General features: G+C 39.8%; 2 protein-coding genes across 4 annotated transcripts in view; one reads left to right on the forward strand and one right to left on the reverse strand.

Moving 5' to 3' along the window:
• The window catches only part of LOC117830512 (zinc finger MIZ domain-containing protein 1-like), a 245299-nt gene extending 239173 nt beyond the window's left edge, over positions 1 to 6126 (reverse strand). For all 3 annotated transcript variants that reach the window (XM_034708659.1, XM_034708657.1, XM_034708658.1), the window contains exons 1-2: positions 5851 to 6126; positions 5649 to 5756 (exon numbers count right to left, since the gene is read on the reverse strand). The gene's annotated coding sequence lies outside the window, so the exon portion shown is untranslated. The remainder of the gene's footprint in view (positions 1 to 5648; positions 5757 to 5850) is intronic.
• A 486-nt stretch (positions 6127 to 6612) lies between these two features.
• polr3a (polymerase (RNA) III (DNA directed) polypeptide A) overlaps positions 6613 to 15049 on the forward strand; it is a 52823-nt gene continuing 44386 nt past the window's right edge. The window contains 9 exon segments of the mRNA XM_034708311.1: positions 6613 to 6828; positions 8514 to 8649; positions 8980 to 9117; positions 9622 to 9793; positions 9918 to 10072; positions 12120 to 12359; positions 12734 to 12896; positions 14654 to 14790; positions 14878 to 14981. Of these exon segments, the coding sequence (XP_034564202.1) occupies positions 6785 to 6828; positions 8514 to 8649; positions 8980 to 9117; positions 9622 to 9793; positions 9918 to 10072; positions 12120 to 12359; positions 12734 to 12896; positions 14654 to 14790; positions 14878 to 14981 (1289 nt within the window). The 5' untranslated portion in view covers positions 6613 to 6784.

Below are 15049 nucleotides of genomic sequence, written 5' to 3' on the forward strand. Positions count from 1 at the left end.
GTGCGCTCCTCATTCCTGCAGCCACCCCGACCCTTCTGCAGCATCTTTTTTTTTTGAGGTGAAATTGAAATGGATTGTGTCGCTCAATATTTTATTGACATCAACTTCACAGAATGTTGCTACAGTGACACCAGGGATAATTATTTCACCACAGATTTCTTCCTCTCCGCATTTTTTCTCTCCCTCGCGCGCTCTCTTTCTGCCTTCCTCCAAGCCCTTCCATTCCTGTAGAGAATTAGTTCTGCATAAATTACCCAGTGGAATATTGAATCAGTCTCCAGCCACCAAAGGCGAGTCTGTTTGGCTGATTACCGAGCGGTGTGCACAACATGCATGCAGACAAACACACACGGAGGGAGAGGGAGAGGGGCCTCTAAGCAAGGAGCTGACACTATTGCAGAAAACATGGAAAGAGGAGGAGGGAAGAAGAAAAAGAAGAAGGGGGGGAGGGGAAGATCGGACAATCTGGATATGAGGAGTGAAGTCTGTATTAGCCACCCTAGCTACACACTATCTTCTCATTACTTAGTCATTAGCAGGGGCATGGTTTTAAAGGAGGGAGGGATCAATCAATTGTCATGGGTCAATGTTTTGCAGCCCCATTATGAACCTTGTGTGGCTCTGTAAATTAAGCACAGTAATTACTCATGTTAATTACACAAAGATGGTGGTCACATTGATTCACAAATACGTTTTGCATAATGTAAGTGGTATGATGGGTAAACAGGGGGCTGCACTTGAGTATCTAAAAGGATATAATACAGATCAGTTGAGAGAGGAAGAGGGCACGCTGAATAGCGTCTCGTCTGACACCTACCCCCTAGCAAACATTAAAAACTGCAACATAGATTATTTCAGTCTTTTTGCTAATGGTCTTGTTTGCTCGTATCGAGGCATCACTGGAAATTTCATCAACTTTCATAACCGGTTAAAACTCCACACAGGAGCTTTAATAGCACACAAAAACTTTGATATATTGACTAGCAATACTGTCAAACATCCCCTTGTTCTGTCTTCTCACTAGGGTTGCAAAGGGGTGGAACATTTCTGGTAAATTTCTGGAAAGTATTCAGTAAATTTCCATGGGAAGTTAAGTTGGTGAATTTTGGAAATATTCCAAATTGGATATTATGGGATTAACTGGGAATTTAATGGAAAGGTATCATATCCAAGCATAAATATTTGTTTTGTTATAAGCAGACATCCATCCAAAATAATAAAATTAAATCAGATTTATTTGTAAGTAGAACTTTATCAAGTGTTAAATATTTTAATGAACAGTCAATTCTTTCATTGAAGAACAAAAACATGAATGTTGAGTTAAATATTACTCATCCCCCCGACCCAACCCATTCAAAAATTAACAAAAATGCAATCCCAACAAAATCCCATTCAAAATGTTAAATGAAAAGAGCCGCTCTCCCTCCAAAAAAGTCCCATTCAACATGCAAATAAAAAAACATCTTCCCTCAAGCTTCTCAAGCCTAGCCTCTGCATTTTTGCTAAACCCTTTCAGGCAATGAGCTCTTCCTGCATCTCATCAACATCCTCCATGTCCACTTGCTCAACATCCAACTCCGACTCTTCCTCTTCAGTGTCACTGTCCAGTCTTGTTGAGGATGGCTCTGCATAGATATTAAACTGTACTTGCATGAAATCTGGTTGTTTTAATCAGGATTATGCTAAAATATATTTTCCCCAACTATATTTAAGTTCCCAATTAAGAGCCAACCTTCAATTTAGTAAAGTCCTGTTTATTCCCATAAGTTCCCGTTAATTCCCATGGAAAGTTTCCAACTTTGAAAATTCCCGGAATTTTGCAACCCTACTAGCAATACTGTCAAACATCCCCTTGTTCTGTCTTCTCACGTGTACGGATTAGCCACTTTTTCTAAATTATATTAGATGTTGAACTATCGGTCAAGCATTTCAAGCACTAAAGCTTCGTTTCCACCAAAAGTACACAGGACCTAAAATCCAAGGAACCTTTTCTTTTTTCAAAGGACGAAGAGGTTCCTACAGTCTGTTGTCTGGTCGCAAGGTACAAAGACTTGTGAAGATTAGGGAGCTTGAGAACTATGGTACCTTTAAAAAAAACAGTTAAACATTGGTTAAAAACAAACCAGTCATGTACTCATGAATAATCTGTTTTCTCACTTGATGCCCGTTCCCGGGGGCTTTGGCCTCACCTTCCATCCTGTTTTTATAATGTCACAAACGTTTTGTATGTAAAATCTGTTTGTAAGTCAGTTCCTGTAGTGTCCTGTTAACTGTTTTCTGACATCCTATAATTTTAAAACTTGTTGTTTTACGTTTTATGTGAGTACCTGCCTTAGGACTACGAATGAAATTTAGCTATTGTGCTAATTCCGGCATATTTACATTGAGGCCTACTGTTGAAATGTTGATTAATGTGCATTATCCTAATCAAATAAATTCAAATTAAATCAAATTAAATTAAGATAAGACAGATTCTTCTCTGTTCATAAGGTGCAGTGGTTAGCGCTGTTGCCTCAAAGCAAGAAGGTTCCTGGTTCATATCCTGGATGAGGCTTTACCACGTGGAGTTTGCATTTTCACACTGTGCATGTGTGGGTTCCCTCAGGGTACTCCGGCTTCCTCCCACAGTCCAAAGACATGCTTGTCAGGTTAAATGGTGACTCTAAATTGCCCGTAGGTGCAAGTGTGAGTGTATCCGGTTAGTCTGTTAGCTCTGTAATAAACTGGCAACCTGTCCAGGGTGTACCCTGCCTCTTGCGCAATGACAGCCGGGGTAGGCACCAGCCCCTAGAATCCCAAATGATATAAGCGGTGCAGTCAATCAAAATTGTGACAGCTGGACAGATAGATCTCTATTTAACCAACTCAGCCATAATGAGATTTTCAGCACAACCAAACTCCACCCTCAAAGTCCCAGTACTTTGGGAACCTGGTGCAGGATCCTTTTTTTTTAGGGTTAGAGTTAGGTAAAATAAGTTCCTGGGTCTTCAAAGCTTGATTCGAAAAAGGATATTTGACTTGGTAGAAATTCTTAAACTAAACTTGATCTGTTCATGTGTATAAACACTTGAAGTTCCGGGTCTTCGTTTAGACGCCAGTTCCTGAGGTGGAAACTGCCTCCAAAAGTTCCTAGTCCATAGAGAAAGTTCCTGCAGTGTAATGTCAGCTTATGTTAAACTCCCTGCCTTCATGATGAGTTTTATTCAATTACTTCTGGAATAATATACGAAACTGATTGGTCAATTAATTGAAAAAGTCACCTGGAGATTGCTGCGACTAGCGATTGCTGTTATTGATTAAGGTCTAGATTTGGTGGAAATTAGCTTGGAATCATTATCTGGTCATCACACACCCCGAGGGCTTCGATACATTTTAATACATACGAGCGAGCAAAGGGGGAACTGTAATTCATCTGAGAGCACTTCTCTTAATCGAAATCTAATAGCCTACAGTATTAAGCAGGACCAGTGACTAAATCCCAGGATCCCTAGTCCTGAGAGAGAACCAGTTTCCCTCCATCTGAGCAGTCTGGGATATTCAAGTCCCCCACTGGGAGTACAGTGTGTGTGTGTGTGTGTGTGTGTGTGTGTGTGTGTGTGTGTGTGTGTGTGTGTGTGTGTGTGTGTGTGTGTGTGTGTGTGTGTGTGTATATGAGTGTGTGTGCTTGTATGTATGTGTATGATCGGACTATTAGCCTACTGTATTTGACAGCTACACAAAAATGCTCAAGAGGCACTTTAAGGGAGCATCACTGAGCTGCCTCTCAGGATGAAATCATGTTAATAGTGGTCCCTCAAGTGTCTTTGAGCCTTCATATGCTCCTTACATGTATTTACACACGCTGATACATTATGTCCCTTTCTTACGTGTTCCAGGATGTAAAGATTTGCAAACACCAAGCCTCCAGAGGCTGTTTTAAAAAGCCCACACCATGTTGAGCACAATGGCGGAGGTTTAATTAGAGGCCTGTGTGGGTTTTAAGTGGCAGCATTATTAGGGAATGGAAAATCAGATTCAGCCGGGCAATTTTCACTGTCGGTGCAGTAGAAGTTGACAGAACAATTAATCAGCTCAAACGCCTTGTGGAAGGAAATGCTCATCAGGAAGTCATCAGTCGCCATCAGTGCTTCCACATACATGCGTCAAACAACACAGGTACAACAGTTTTCTACAGTCTCCTCTCCCATCTGTAGTTGCAGCTATTAGGAATGCATTTGGTGCCATCTAGTGGCAGGAGTTCATACTTGAACAATATACAGTGTATGACCCAAAGCTCTACAGGGGTGTCTTTTGAATGAGCAGATATTCCTTTACACCAGGGATGTCAAACTTATTTCAGTTCAGGGGCCACATGCAGCCCAATTTGATCAGACCCAAGTGGGCCGGACCATACAATTAGAAAATGATAACCTACAAAGAAGAACAACTCAATTTTTTCCCATTGTTTTAGTGCAAAAAAGTATAAAATCAACCTAAAACTTCCATCAGAAGCCAATCTTTAACCTGCCCCTCATCAATATGCCTATTGTATCATCATGACTACACTGGTATCTTTCCAGTGAGAGTATAAATGAGGACAAAAATATCCTTATATTTTTGTAGAAGTCCAAAACAGGTCCCAAATGCCAGCCTTCAAGCTCCCATTTAAATTAAAAAATGAATGCATTAAAAGTTAAAATGCTCAAGGGATGCAATTTTTTTTTCCTTTTACAGTTTCTTTACAATTGAATAAACGCTAAAATCAAAAGTATGACACAATTATCAAAACCTTACACTCAAGGAGCAAAACATCAGCCCAGATCTGCACCACTATACGCACAATGTCAGCCTCACACTTTGTGCTAAACAATACACACAGTGATTTGCAAAACACTAAACACACTTGAATACATTAGACACAGAAGCATATCATGATGTCACTTCCTTGCAGTTCCAAAGCACTGACTGTCACATCACCACACCTATGAGCCGACTGGTTAAACACAGCCATCAGGTGCGCAAACACATGATTGCTTAATTGTAGACACACCAATCCGGTTTAAGCACTATAAAAATGCAGAAGGTGAGTTCACCTGCAACTGGATACAGTATTTTATGTTTGTCTGATATTTGCTGAGCTTACAGTGTTAGGCACACTACTGTAGGAGCATGAAAACTGGGACATGTTTTGTTGTGATTCTCCATGTTGACATGTTGACTGATTTGGTAATATAGAGAGAAATAAATTATATTTCCATCAGTCTGCAGCATTGGTCTTATGTAGTTTGGTGAATTTATTGTATATTTGCACTTTCTCTGTTTACTTCACTTCCAGAACTCTTATCACTGAGAAGTAGAATTACTAAGTGTTTAAGGTTAGCAGTAGCAGTGTGTAACTGGTTCAAACAGAATGAAGTGTGTGTTTCATATGGTAACAGAATATGGTTTTGATTCATTAGTGTAAAGTTTTTGCGAGACTGTGTCATTTTGCAAAGGATCTGAGGTGTTCTGCTACTTGTGTGTGTGGTTGGGTGAATTGTGTGTAGTGTTTTGTCAAAAGGGGCCCTGTTTTCAACATTGTGTTTAAGCAATTAAAAAAGACTGTAAAAAGACAGCACCTAAAACTTTGTTTTCAAGTATCCAGCCAAAGAAATAGTAAAACTACTCACCACAATCATATGCAAGTGTTCTGCCTTACTTTCAGTCCAGGATGTGCCCATGCCAGAGTGCTGGGAAGCAGAATGCAGCACACCTGACTCCATTTCTCTGTAGTGATGCTATCAGGATAAAAAGAAATTCAGCACTCATTAAAAATATTTATCTAAAATCACATGCATTTTAAAAGTTTGACACTTTTAAGAATACACCTACTTGAGAAAATTGATGAACTGTCCCCTTGCTAAGTGCAGGGCCAAATCCAGGGAGCAATTAGCCTAGCTTATTTTGCACCATGGTTAAAACCTAGCTTGTTTGAACCTTTTAACCTACATTAGCTTACTAGTTTGGCATGAACTAGTGGGCCTACATGACGCTACAAGAGAGAAAGTAGTAAAGTTATAAAGTAAAACAACAAATAAACAGTCTCTGTGATTAAATGCTACTATTATCTGACAGCTTAGTAGTGAACTGGGACCAGCTGGAGTTGGAAACCTGACATATTCCTACCGGTAGATGTCAGCACTCCTTCCTGCTGGTTGTGCTCGCGCTCTCAGTACCTCTCTTTGATGCAGTTGTTGTGCAACGGCTAATGCTGCTTTCAAGTACTTTGTGGAAATATGAGTTTTACTAAAAATTGAGTCATTAATACAGGTTTTTGCAGGCTTTCCATTAGGTCCAAGAGACACTGGAGGAGTATGCTGTATGTTCAACAATATAAATGACGATACAAACGTAATATAGTTTTATAAATAAGGTAAAACTCAAAATACTCGTTTGTTCAGTTTAAGCTATTTTTTAAAGAATCTTATTATTATTAGTCGAACCTGAACTCTCACTATTTGGGTGGACACTGCACTGCTTTTTCCATAATATGTCTCTATACCCTACCAAAGCCCCACATTTGCAGTGTCTGATTACTTAACAGTGAAGAAGAGTATCCCTATAACCGAGTGACCCTGAAGGCAGCACCGCTGTTTCACATGCTATCAACACATTGCATGTTGCTTTGCTGCTGCTAGCATTTCCACAACATGGGAAAGCACAGTGACAGCGTGCTGGTTTATTCATGAAGTCTAGCATGCTGGAATGAAGACAGAATAACAGTTTGCACAGTTTCTATTTTGTTTTTGTAGGAGAAGCTGACAAAATGGTGAAGGAGCAGTTCAGAGAGACAGATGTGGCCAAAAAAATGTGAGTATAAGGAACATTGTAAGCTAGTTAGCTTACCGGTTAGCTAACATTAGTGTCTGTCACTTTGCAGTTTGACTTTTCTGGACAACTTTTCAGCTGTAAAATATTAAAGAGTACACAGTGGACCTATTGAAATAACACATGTTTAGAGCGTGTACAATTGAGTAGTTGTTCTATTTCTTGGAGCTAACCATGCGTAGTATGAAGAGATTGGTTTGACACAGTAACACAGTAAGAAACTGTATGATAAAGTGAAAAACACATCCCATGCCATGATTTAATCATCCTGTCCCCCTACAGTGCTGGCTTACAGCAACTGCTCAGAATATGCTCTAGCTTCACCATGCTCTAGCTGGTGTGCAGCATGACAGCAAAAAGAGTGTTATAATGATTGGGAAAGCCAAGGATGATCAGAAGCAAAACTGTCCTTCTTTCTATATCTCTCATCAAGTGCTTAGTGTAGTGGACAAAGTCAAATATCTGGGGCACATTATCAGAAATGACTTATGTGATGATGATGATCTGCATTGACAGTGCTGTAAACTTTATGCACAGGCTAATATGCTGGCACTTACATTTCCAATGTGCACAGATAATGTTAAAACAGAGCTTTTGAGAGCTTACTGTACTCCTCTGTATACAGTAGAGCTAAAATGAATAAGCTTCAGGTAGCATATAATGATGCATATTGAATTTTCCTTAAACTACCAAGAAAGACCAGTACAAGTTTTATGTTTGTATCAAACCATGTCCCTACATTTCATGATATAATGAGAAATTTAATGTATACTTGTATGTGTCGCTTAGCTGATTTAGAAAGTGAAATTTTAAGGAAGTTCACTCAGCCCTCATTAAGTTACACAAGGTATATTTCTTGCTTTTGGAAACATTGGAACAAATGCCTTTTTATGCTTTAATCAAAATGAATGGGTAAACTGTAGTCATATGATCTTTTTATTTCATACTGGACATGTATTTTACTTATTTTTAGTCTTTTATATTACTCTTGTGCTGACATGGACCTTTGGGTCTGAAATAAAGTATATGTAACCCTAATGTCATACACGCACACATTATACAAACTAAAATTTAAATTGTCAATTCATTATTTTTCCTATTATGTTTTGTTCTGCTGTCATTGTCAGATATCACCCATGTTATTATTATTATTATTATTATTATTATTATTATTATTAATAATAATGATATTAATATTAATATTTGTGTATACTTTTTATTATTTGCATTTAACCTTATACACATGACACCAAAACAAATAAACAAGCAAAAACAAGATCCACAAACAGAAAAGATAAAAAAAAGGACTTATGCAGACATTAACTCACTCCTCCTCACACAAGATCGACCTCTATGATTTCATAATATTTCTTCTTTAAATAAATGTTAGCTGTTACATTTTTTTTATATAAAATAGATCGAATAAACAGAAAATCTGAACAAGTAGCTTTCCAGTGTTTTAAAACAAATCTAAAACACTGGGGATAACTAGGGATAAAGTGAAAAAAACAACTCTAATGTCATGAACACACATCATACAAACAAAAATTTGAATTGGCAATTCATTTATTTTCCTATTATGTTTTGTTCTGCTGTCATTGTCATATACCATCCACGTTATTATTATTATTATTTTAATGTTTTTTTGTTTGTTTGTTTGTTTACAGAAGCCACATCTGCTTTGGGATGAAGTCAGCTGAGCAGATGCGTCAGCAGGCCCACATCCAGGTGGTCAGTAAGAATCTGTACAGCCAAGACACCAAACACACTCCACTGCCCTATGGAGTGTTGGACCACCGTATGGTGAGACATGGACACTTTTCCTGTGTATTGTAGGTGGTTCAGGAAGCAACCAGTGCCTCGTAATTTTTTTTTTTTTTTTTTTTTACTATAGTCATTGTTTAACTTTAAAGAAAAGAAGTCCAGAGCTTCCATGCTACCTCAGACCTCATCCAACTATGTACTTCTTTTTTTTTATGACTGAGAGTCTTTGAAATGACAGAAGTTAAATTTTGTGCCTTTTAAGGAAAACTTATATTCGTTGTATTGTCTGCTGTGTAAAATTGTAACTCGTTACAGATAACCTCATGCAGCTGTATCACAGGCTTATTTCTCTGCTCTTGTGTCCTGCAGGGCACCAGTGAGAAGGACAGACCCTGTTTGACGTGTGGGAAGAATCTCGCAGACTGTCTGGGACATTACGGCTACTTGGATCTGGAGCTGCCATGTTTTCATGTTGGCTATTTCAAAGCCATTATTGGAATCTTACAGGTGGGATGCACTGATTAAAACTGTATACCAAATACCTTTTATAATCTTAATTCTCAAAGAAAAAAATCTAGATCTTTTTATATTAAAATTGTATGATATATGTCCATATGATATGTCCAAATAACTATTAAAAAGATATACTATGTTTATTTATATTGTCATTTGGAGATAGTATCTGAGAGAGTATTGCTGTTCATTTATTAAAAAAAAGACCTGAACTTCATTTTTCTAATTTTCCTTTAGGTGTCACCAGAGCATCAAAATTAGAACAGGTTGAAAGACCTGCCTTTGAGAGTTGTTCCTTAATACTTCCAATCTACTTATCAAGTTATACTATATTAATAAGCCACATTATAATCTAAATAATCTGTTATCATTGTTCTAATAGCTTGTTATTTAATCTGCTTTCATAGAAAGTGTACCCATGATTCAACCTACTTTGTTTTTTGGGTCGCATTTTCACCTGTTCCTTTATTTCTGTGTTCAATTTTGTCATGCCTCCAGATGATTTGTAAGACGTGCTCGAGCATCATGCTGTCCAAGGAAGAGAAACTACAGTTCATGGATTTCTTGAAACGACCCAACCTGGCCTACCTCCAGAAGCGTGGGTTGAAGAAGAAGATCTCTGATAAATGCCGCAAAAGGACAATTTGTCTGAGTTGTTCCGCCTTCAATGGTAAAGAAAAGAGACATATGATTTTCTGATATTTACTGTTTGACACTGACTTTTCTTCATGTCATACATCATGATGTGGTATTTGGGGGGGGAAATGCTGAGTCATGTGTTTGCTATTCTTCAGGTCCAGTGAAAAAGTGCGGCCTGCTGAAGATCATCCACGAGAAGTATAAGACCACCAAGAAGGTGGTGGATGTTTTCGTGTCCGAGTTCATGCAGTCCTTTGATATCGCCATCGAACACAACAAAGTGATGGAGCCTCTGCTGACCAGAGCTCAGGTGAAGTTTATACTAAACTGTGTCTCTTAGCAGACTGTGGTTTTAGCAGGGGATGAGCCTTCTCAGGATGAGAAATATCAATCCTTTGTAGTTATGAAATGAGAGTTTTAAGCTGGATTCAAATGTTTGTTCAAGAAGCCGTTTTATTTGTTTTTTAGGAACATTTTCGTATTGACTGAAGAAAGTTTGGTTATTTTAACAACTCATAACTGAGAGATTTTTCCTATTTTACTGAATATTTTATGTTTAGTCAAGTCAAATTAAAGAATTTGGGTAAAGGTTTATTTTATTGAAAGAATAAACTTATCAATAATGTTCATACAGAGTTCAATGTTAGGTATTAATCAGTTAGTTTCTGTTCATATTGCTCCAAATCACAACTAATGTTATCTCAAAATACTCATTTAAAGACAGGTCTAGACTGTCATCTTAGTGAGGATCCCACACCCCACCCCCTCCAACTGCATCCCTATCCCAGAGTTTTACTGATAAGTCATAGCTGTTTTTGTCGTTCTTCTTGCATCACAAATGGATTCACTGAACCAACACTTGGACGGAGACAAGCGCAAGCTCGTCTTAAAGCAATTTTTAATAGCCATAGCAGAGATCAACCGGTGTTTCGGTTTAAAGAGTGACCCTGTTAATTGGCGACTTTCAGCAGCATGAATCCCTCACAAATAAATGTCTTCAGATTATCATTAGATAACAAAAACAATATTAATAATACAAAACTTCCCTTCAAGCAGGGGCTTCTCAGGGGGAGATAAACTACCCCGGAACAAAATTTAGACCCTGGTTCCTGGAGAAAGTCTCTGCAATCAAAAAGCACCTATCAAATGCCCCCTAGTGGACACCAAAACCCAAATAGCATTACCATCCCCAACAGACCAGAGCTGTGTTTATGCAAGCTCCAGGTATTGACAGTTCTTATACTGCCTACTATACCACCTGACTACTAAAGGCCCCACACTCCAACATTTGATATAGATGGGCGACAAATGCCAAACACATCAAGGTAATCAAGTGGGAACCTCCCTTCATTGGTGTCTCTTCAAGTTAGGCCCACGATACCTCAGGAGGCTGAGCAGTTAGCTCAGGCATCCCAGAAACATCCCCCCTTTCATGCTAGATCTCACCACCCATTTTACCCACATGTTAAAAGGGAACAAGGAAACAGAGAGTGGCGTTTGTTGGCATAGCGAGGATGAAAAACCTACCTCCCTCTACTCTGCCATTTTTATAAGGGAGGAGAACAGAGAGAGGTAGAGGGAAATGCACAGTTATGTCCTGGCCTTGTTCAGACCCCCAACTAGCCTTATTTGCACTGACTTTTTTGGCTTCGTCTAACATCCCATTTACCATCTTTCACAAACTGTCCACTCAATCACAGTTCTCCCAATAATGAGACGGTTGATCATGCTAGAAGTCCTCCATACCCTACTTCTATTTGGCAAACCAGAACTCTCCTTCCTCGCTGCTCCTTGCTCATCCATCCAAATCTGCTGATCGAAGTTTTTTTCTTTCATACACTTGCTCCACTGTGTCCTAAGGCACTGTCAGCTCTGCAAAGTACACTAACCTTTGTTAGTTTGTGCAAGTTTGTGCAAATTACTTCTTGTGAAAATGTAAGTTTTCCGGCCATCTCCCAATCATTAGCAGACTGCAACAGACTAATCCTACATCCTAACAGAATATGCCTTGAAGTTGCTGTCTTGGAACACAATAGGCACAATGGGTCACACTACCCAGTTCCTTAGGTTCTAATTCTTATCACAAAGTTAGTACAACTTTGTTCCACAGGTCCCTCCAGCTTCGCCTCCTCTTCTCCACACTCTCCCCGTTCATCTGCTGCCAATACTTAGTCTGAGCCACAGCCATTTATAGAATCCTAACATTACTCCTCCACTTGGCACTTGCAAGGAAAAATTAAAAACAGGCCAAAATCTAGAGCAGAACCAGACACATTGGAAGACAGCCATCTGCAAAAACAAGAAAAAACTAGAATGGTATTCCTCATTGCATCTTTGATTTTGTTCCCTCTCTCCAGGAGAATCTGAACCCTCTGGTGGTGCTCAACTTGTTCAAGAGGATTCCCCAAGAAGACGTCCCGCTGCTGCTGATGAACCCCGAGGCTGGGAAACCCGCTGACCTCATCCTCACCCGCCTCCTAGTGCCCCCTCTCTGCATACGCCCGTCTGTGGTCAGCGACCTGAAGTCGGGCACAAATGAGGATGACTTGACTATGAAGCTCACTGAGATCATCTTCCTCAATGATGTCATCAAAAAGGTTGGCATCTGCTGGATGACAGATTGAAGTTAAAAAAAATCAAGAGCAAGTGGCAGAGGGAATCTGCAGGGACTTAAAGACGAGTCTCCAAATCATAAATAATGACATACGGTGTTTCGGAGTAAGAAAGGGAAAGCATAAATGATTAAGTTTCAGCTTTAAAAAAGGATTTTTATGAGCTAAGAGCTTATTTTCTTTGAGAGGAGAAACTTTCTGTCTCATATTGTCCTCAAACAAGAATGTTTCCATACTTCTTCTCTCTTCAGTGCCGTTACTCAGTACTGTTATTTGATGGCCCCTCAGGTTAAAATGATTCATCAGATGTCTCGTTTTTATGCGCACAGCCTGCATTAATACACTCTTGTGTCATCTAGCATCGTATGACAGGGGCAAAGACTCAGATGATCATGGAGGACTGGGACTTCCTCCAGCTGCAGTGCGCTCTCTACATCAACAGCGAGCTCTCTGGCATTCCTCTCAACATGGCACCCAAGAAATGGACCAGAGGCTTTGTGCAGAGACTCAAGGGGAAGCAAGGTATAGAGCGTTGAAACTGTGACATCTTATTGAGCAGCTAATCAAATCATTGCTTTTTGTATGTTTTTAATTTTGGCACAGGGGACGTAATTACCTCTAAAATAATTTCCGAAGCTACCTGCCAACTTATCAAAAAAATGAGTTGGCTGATTACCTGTGTGTTCGGTTATATTAGGATTCTTTTTTCAGTATTGGCAAAGACCTCAGGGTACAAAAATACAGGAAATTGGGAATTATCCTTTTTTTGATTAGCAGCCTCTGAGGTGGTACAGAAAAAGCCTCTGAACACGTACCAAGTAATTTACTAAAGGCATAACTGCGAGGACTGTCCCAGAATCAGGGTACAGTCATTGTGCAGAGGTGTGGAGCTCACACGTCAACACTAAAATAAACTAATAGGAACAGTGCGTTGACATCACCGTCTCTCTCCTTTGCTCTCTGTAGATCTGCAACAGACACAAATGTTACTTCTGTATCTTTATGCAACCCCAAATAACTTAAAGTGACGGTATTTGACGACCTGTGAATCGGAACAGTATATCTGAGTGGCTGCTGTGTAAACCGAGACTTCCACCAGATCTGTGTCCAGTCCGTCTCCAATCCGCTGCAGTGCGGACACCGATCTGGTGTGTTGACATCACCGTCTCTCTCTATACTCTCTCGTCTGTCAACACCCACTGGTTGCGTTTTCAGACAGCAGCACGGAGCAGGACAGCTGGAGTCATGTGACCAAAGCTTTCCCGCTGTGATTACTGAATCGATTATTCGACTCCTTTCTTCATCCATGTTGTCTTTATTGTCCTCTGAAAACCTCTGACCGCTTGACTCCAGGCCTGGCTCCACTCATCATGACAGTTTGTTGTCATAGTCAAGTTAAAAATGATCTAGCGATAACACACGGTGGTTTTTTTCTGTAAATTAACCGAATGTTTTTGTTTTGTTCTGGTGCTTGACTTCCTGTCCTGCTCGATCTGCTCTGTTGAGATTAACGCGTCATGCTCCGGCATCCGGCAAAAATAGAAGTCTTGAGTATCTGATCCAGAGGGCTCCGACTTGCCGGATCAGAGACGCAGCTGGAACACAACAGAGTTGATCCAGTGCGAGTTAACACATTGAATAGAATACAAACTGATCTGATGCTGAAGACGGAACAGAGACGCGGATTCGGTGGAATTTGTTCGTAAGAGTGGAGACAGAGAGCAGAGCAGAGAGACACACATTTGAGGATGAAGAGCTGCTGCATCCAAACAAAATCGCTTTACTTTCTCAAGTGGCACACCCTCTTTAGCTTAATTTCTGTGTTAGTAAACCTCTCGCTCTCAATCTTGTGACAGCCTACTACCAGAGCAGCAACATCTACTGTGGAGGGGGAAAAATCCACATCAATGTATCAACAAGAGGACAGAAAAAATGATATTTTCTTGAAAGAAAATCTTGCAATACTTTGCTGCATTTATATTTTTGCACAGCCCTATAGAGAATAACTTAACCAGGCAAAGTGCAAGTCTTTAAGTAAGAAGCAATCTCTACTCTTAACAAACTTTTTAACCCACACACTGTATAGGAGAGAGGTATATTTTTATGCAGGCATTTAAATATCACCGTCTTACATTTGCTGTGAAGGAAGGAAGGAATTGTCTGCAGGAATTATCCTGCAGACACATTGTGCCTTGATTACATGCTTGACAGGAAGTTTGAAGATAGAAGTTCACGTGTGAAGAGCAGACTGAGTGATGTATTTTTCTGTAAAAACTCAGGTCGATTCAGAGGGAACCTCTCGGGGAAGAGAGTGGACTTTTCTGGAAGAACCGTCATTTCCCCGGATCCTAATCTGAGGATCGATGAGGTGGCCGTCCCCGTGCATGTGGCCAAAATTCTGACCTACCCTGAGAAGGTAACCCCTGCTGCATGGTGGCATTAGAGTGTACAGCAGCTTCCTTATCAAAGCTACAACTGTTTATTCTTTATGCTGCATTGAAAGGTGAACAAAGCCAACCTGGAGCTGATGAGGAAACTCGTCCGAAACGGTCCTGAAGTTCACCCCGGAGCAAACTTTATCCAGAATCGACACACGCAGATGAAAAGGTGAAGCTGGCTCCTTCTGGTTTCAATGATCTGCTCTTTTGTGATGTGGTTCTCACTTCAAATTAAAC

The sequence above is a fragment of the Notolabrus celidotus genome, chromosome 18, assembly GCF_009762535.1.
Source record: "Notolabrus celidotus isolate fNotCel1 chromosome 18, fNotCel1.pri, whole genome shotgun sequence".
Classification (NCBI taxonomy): domain Eukaryota; kingdom Metazoa; phylum Chordata; class Actinopteri; order Labriformes; family Labridae; genus Notolabrus; species Notolabrus celidotus.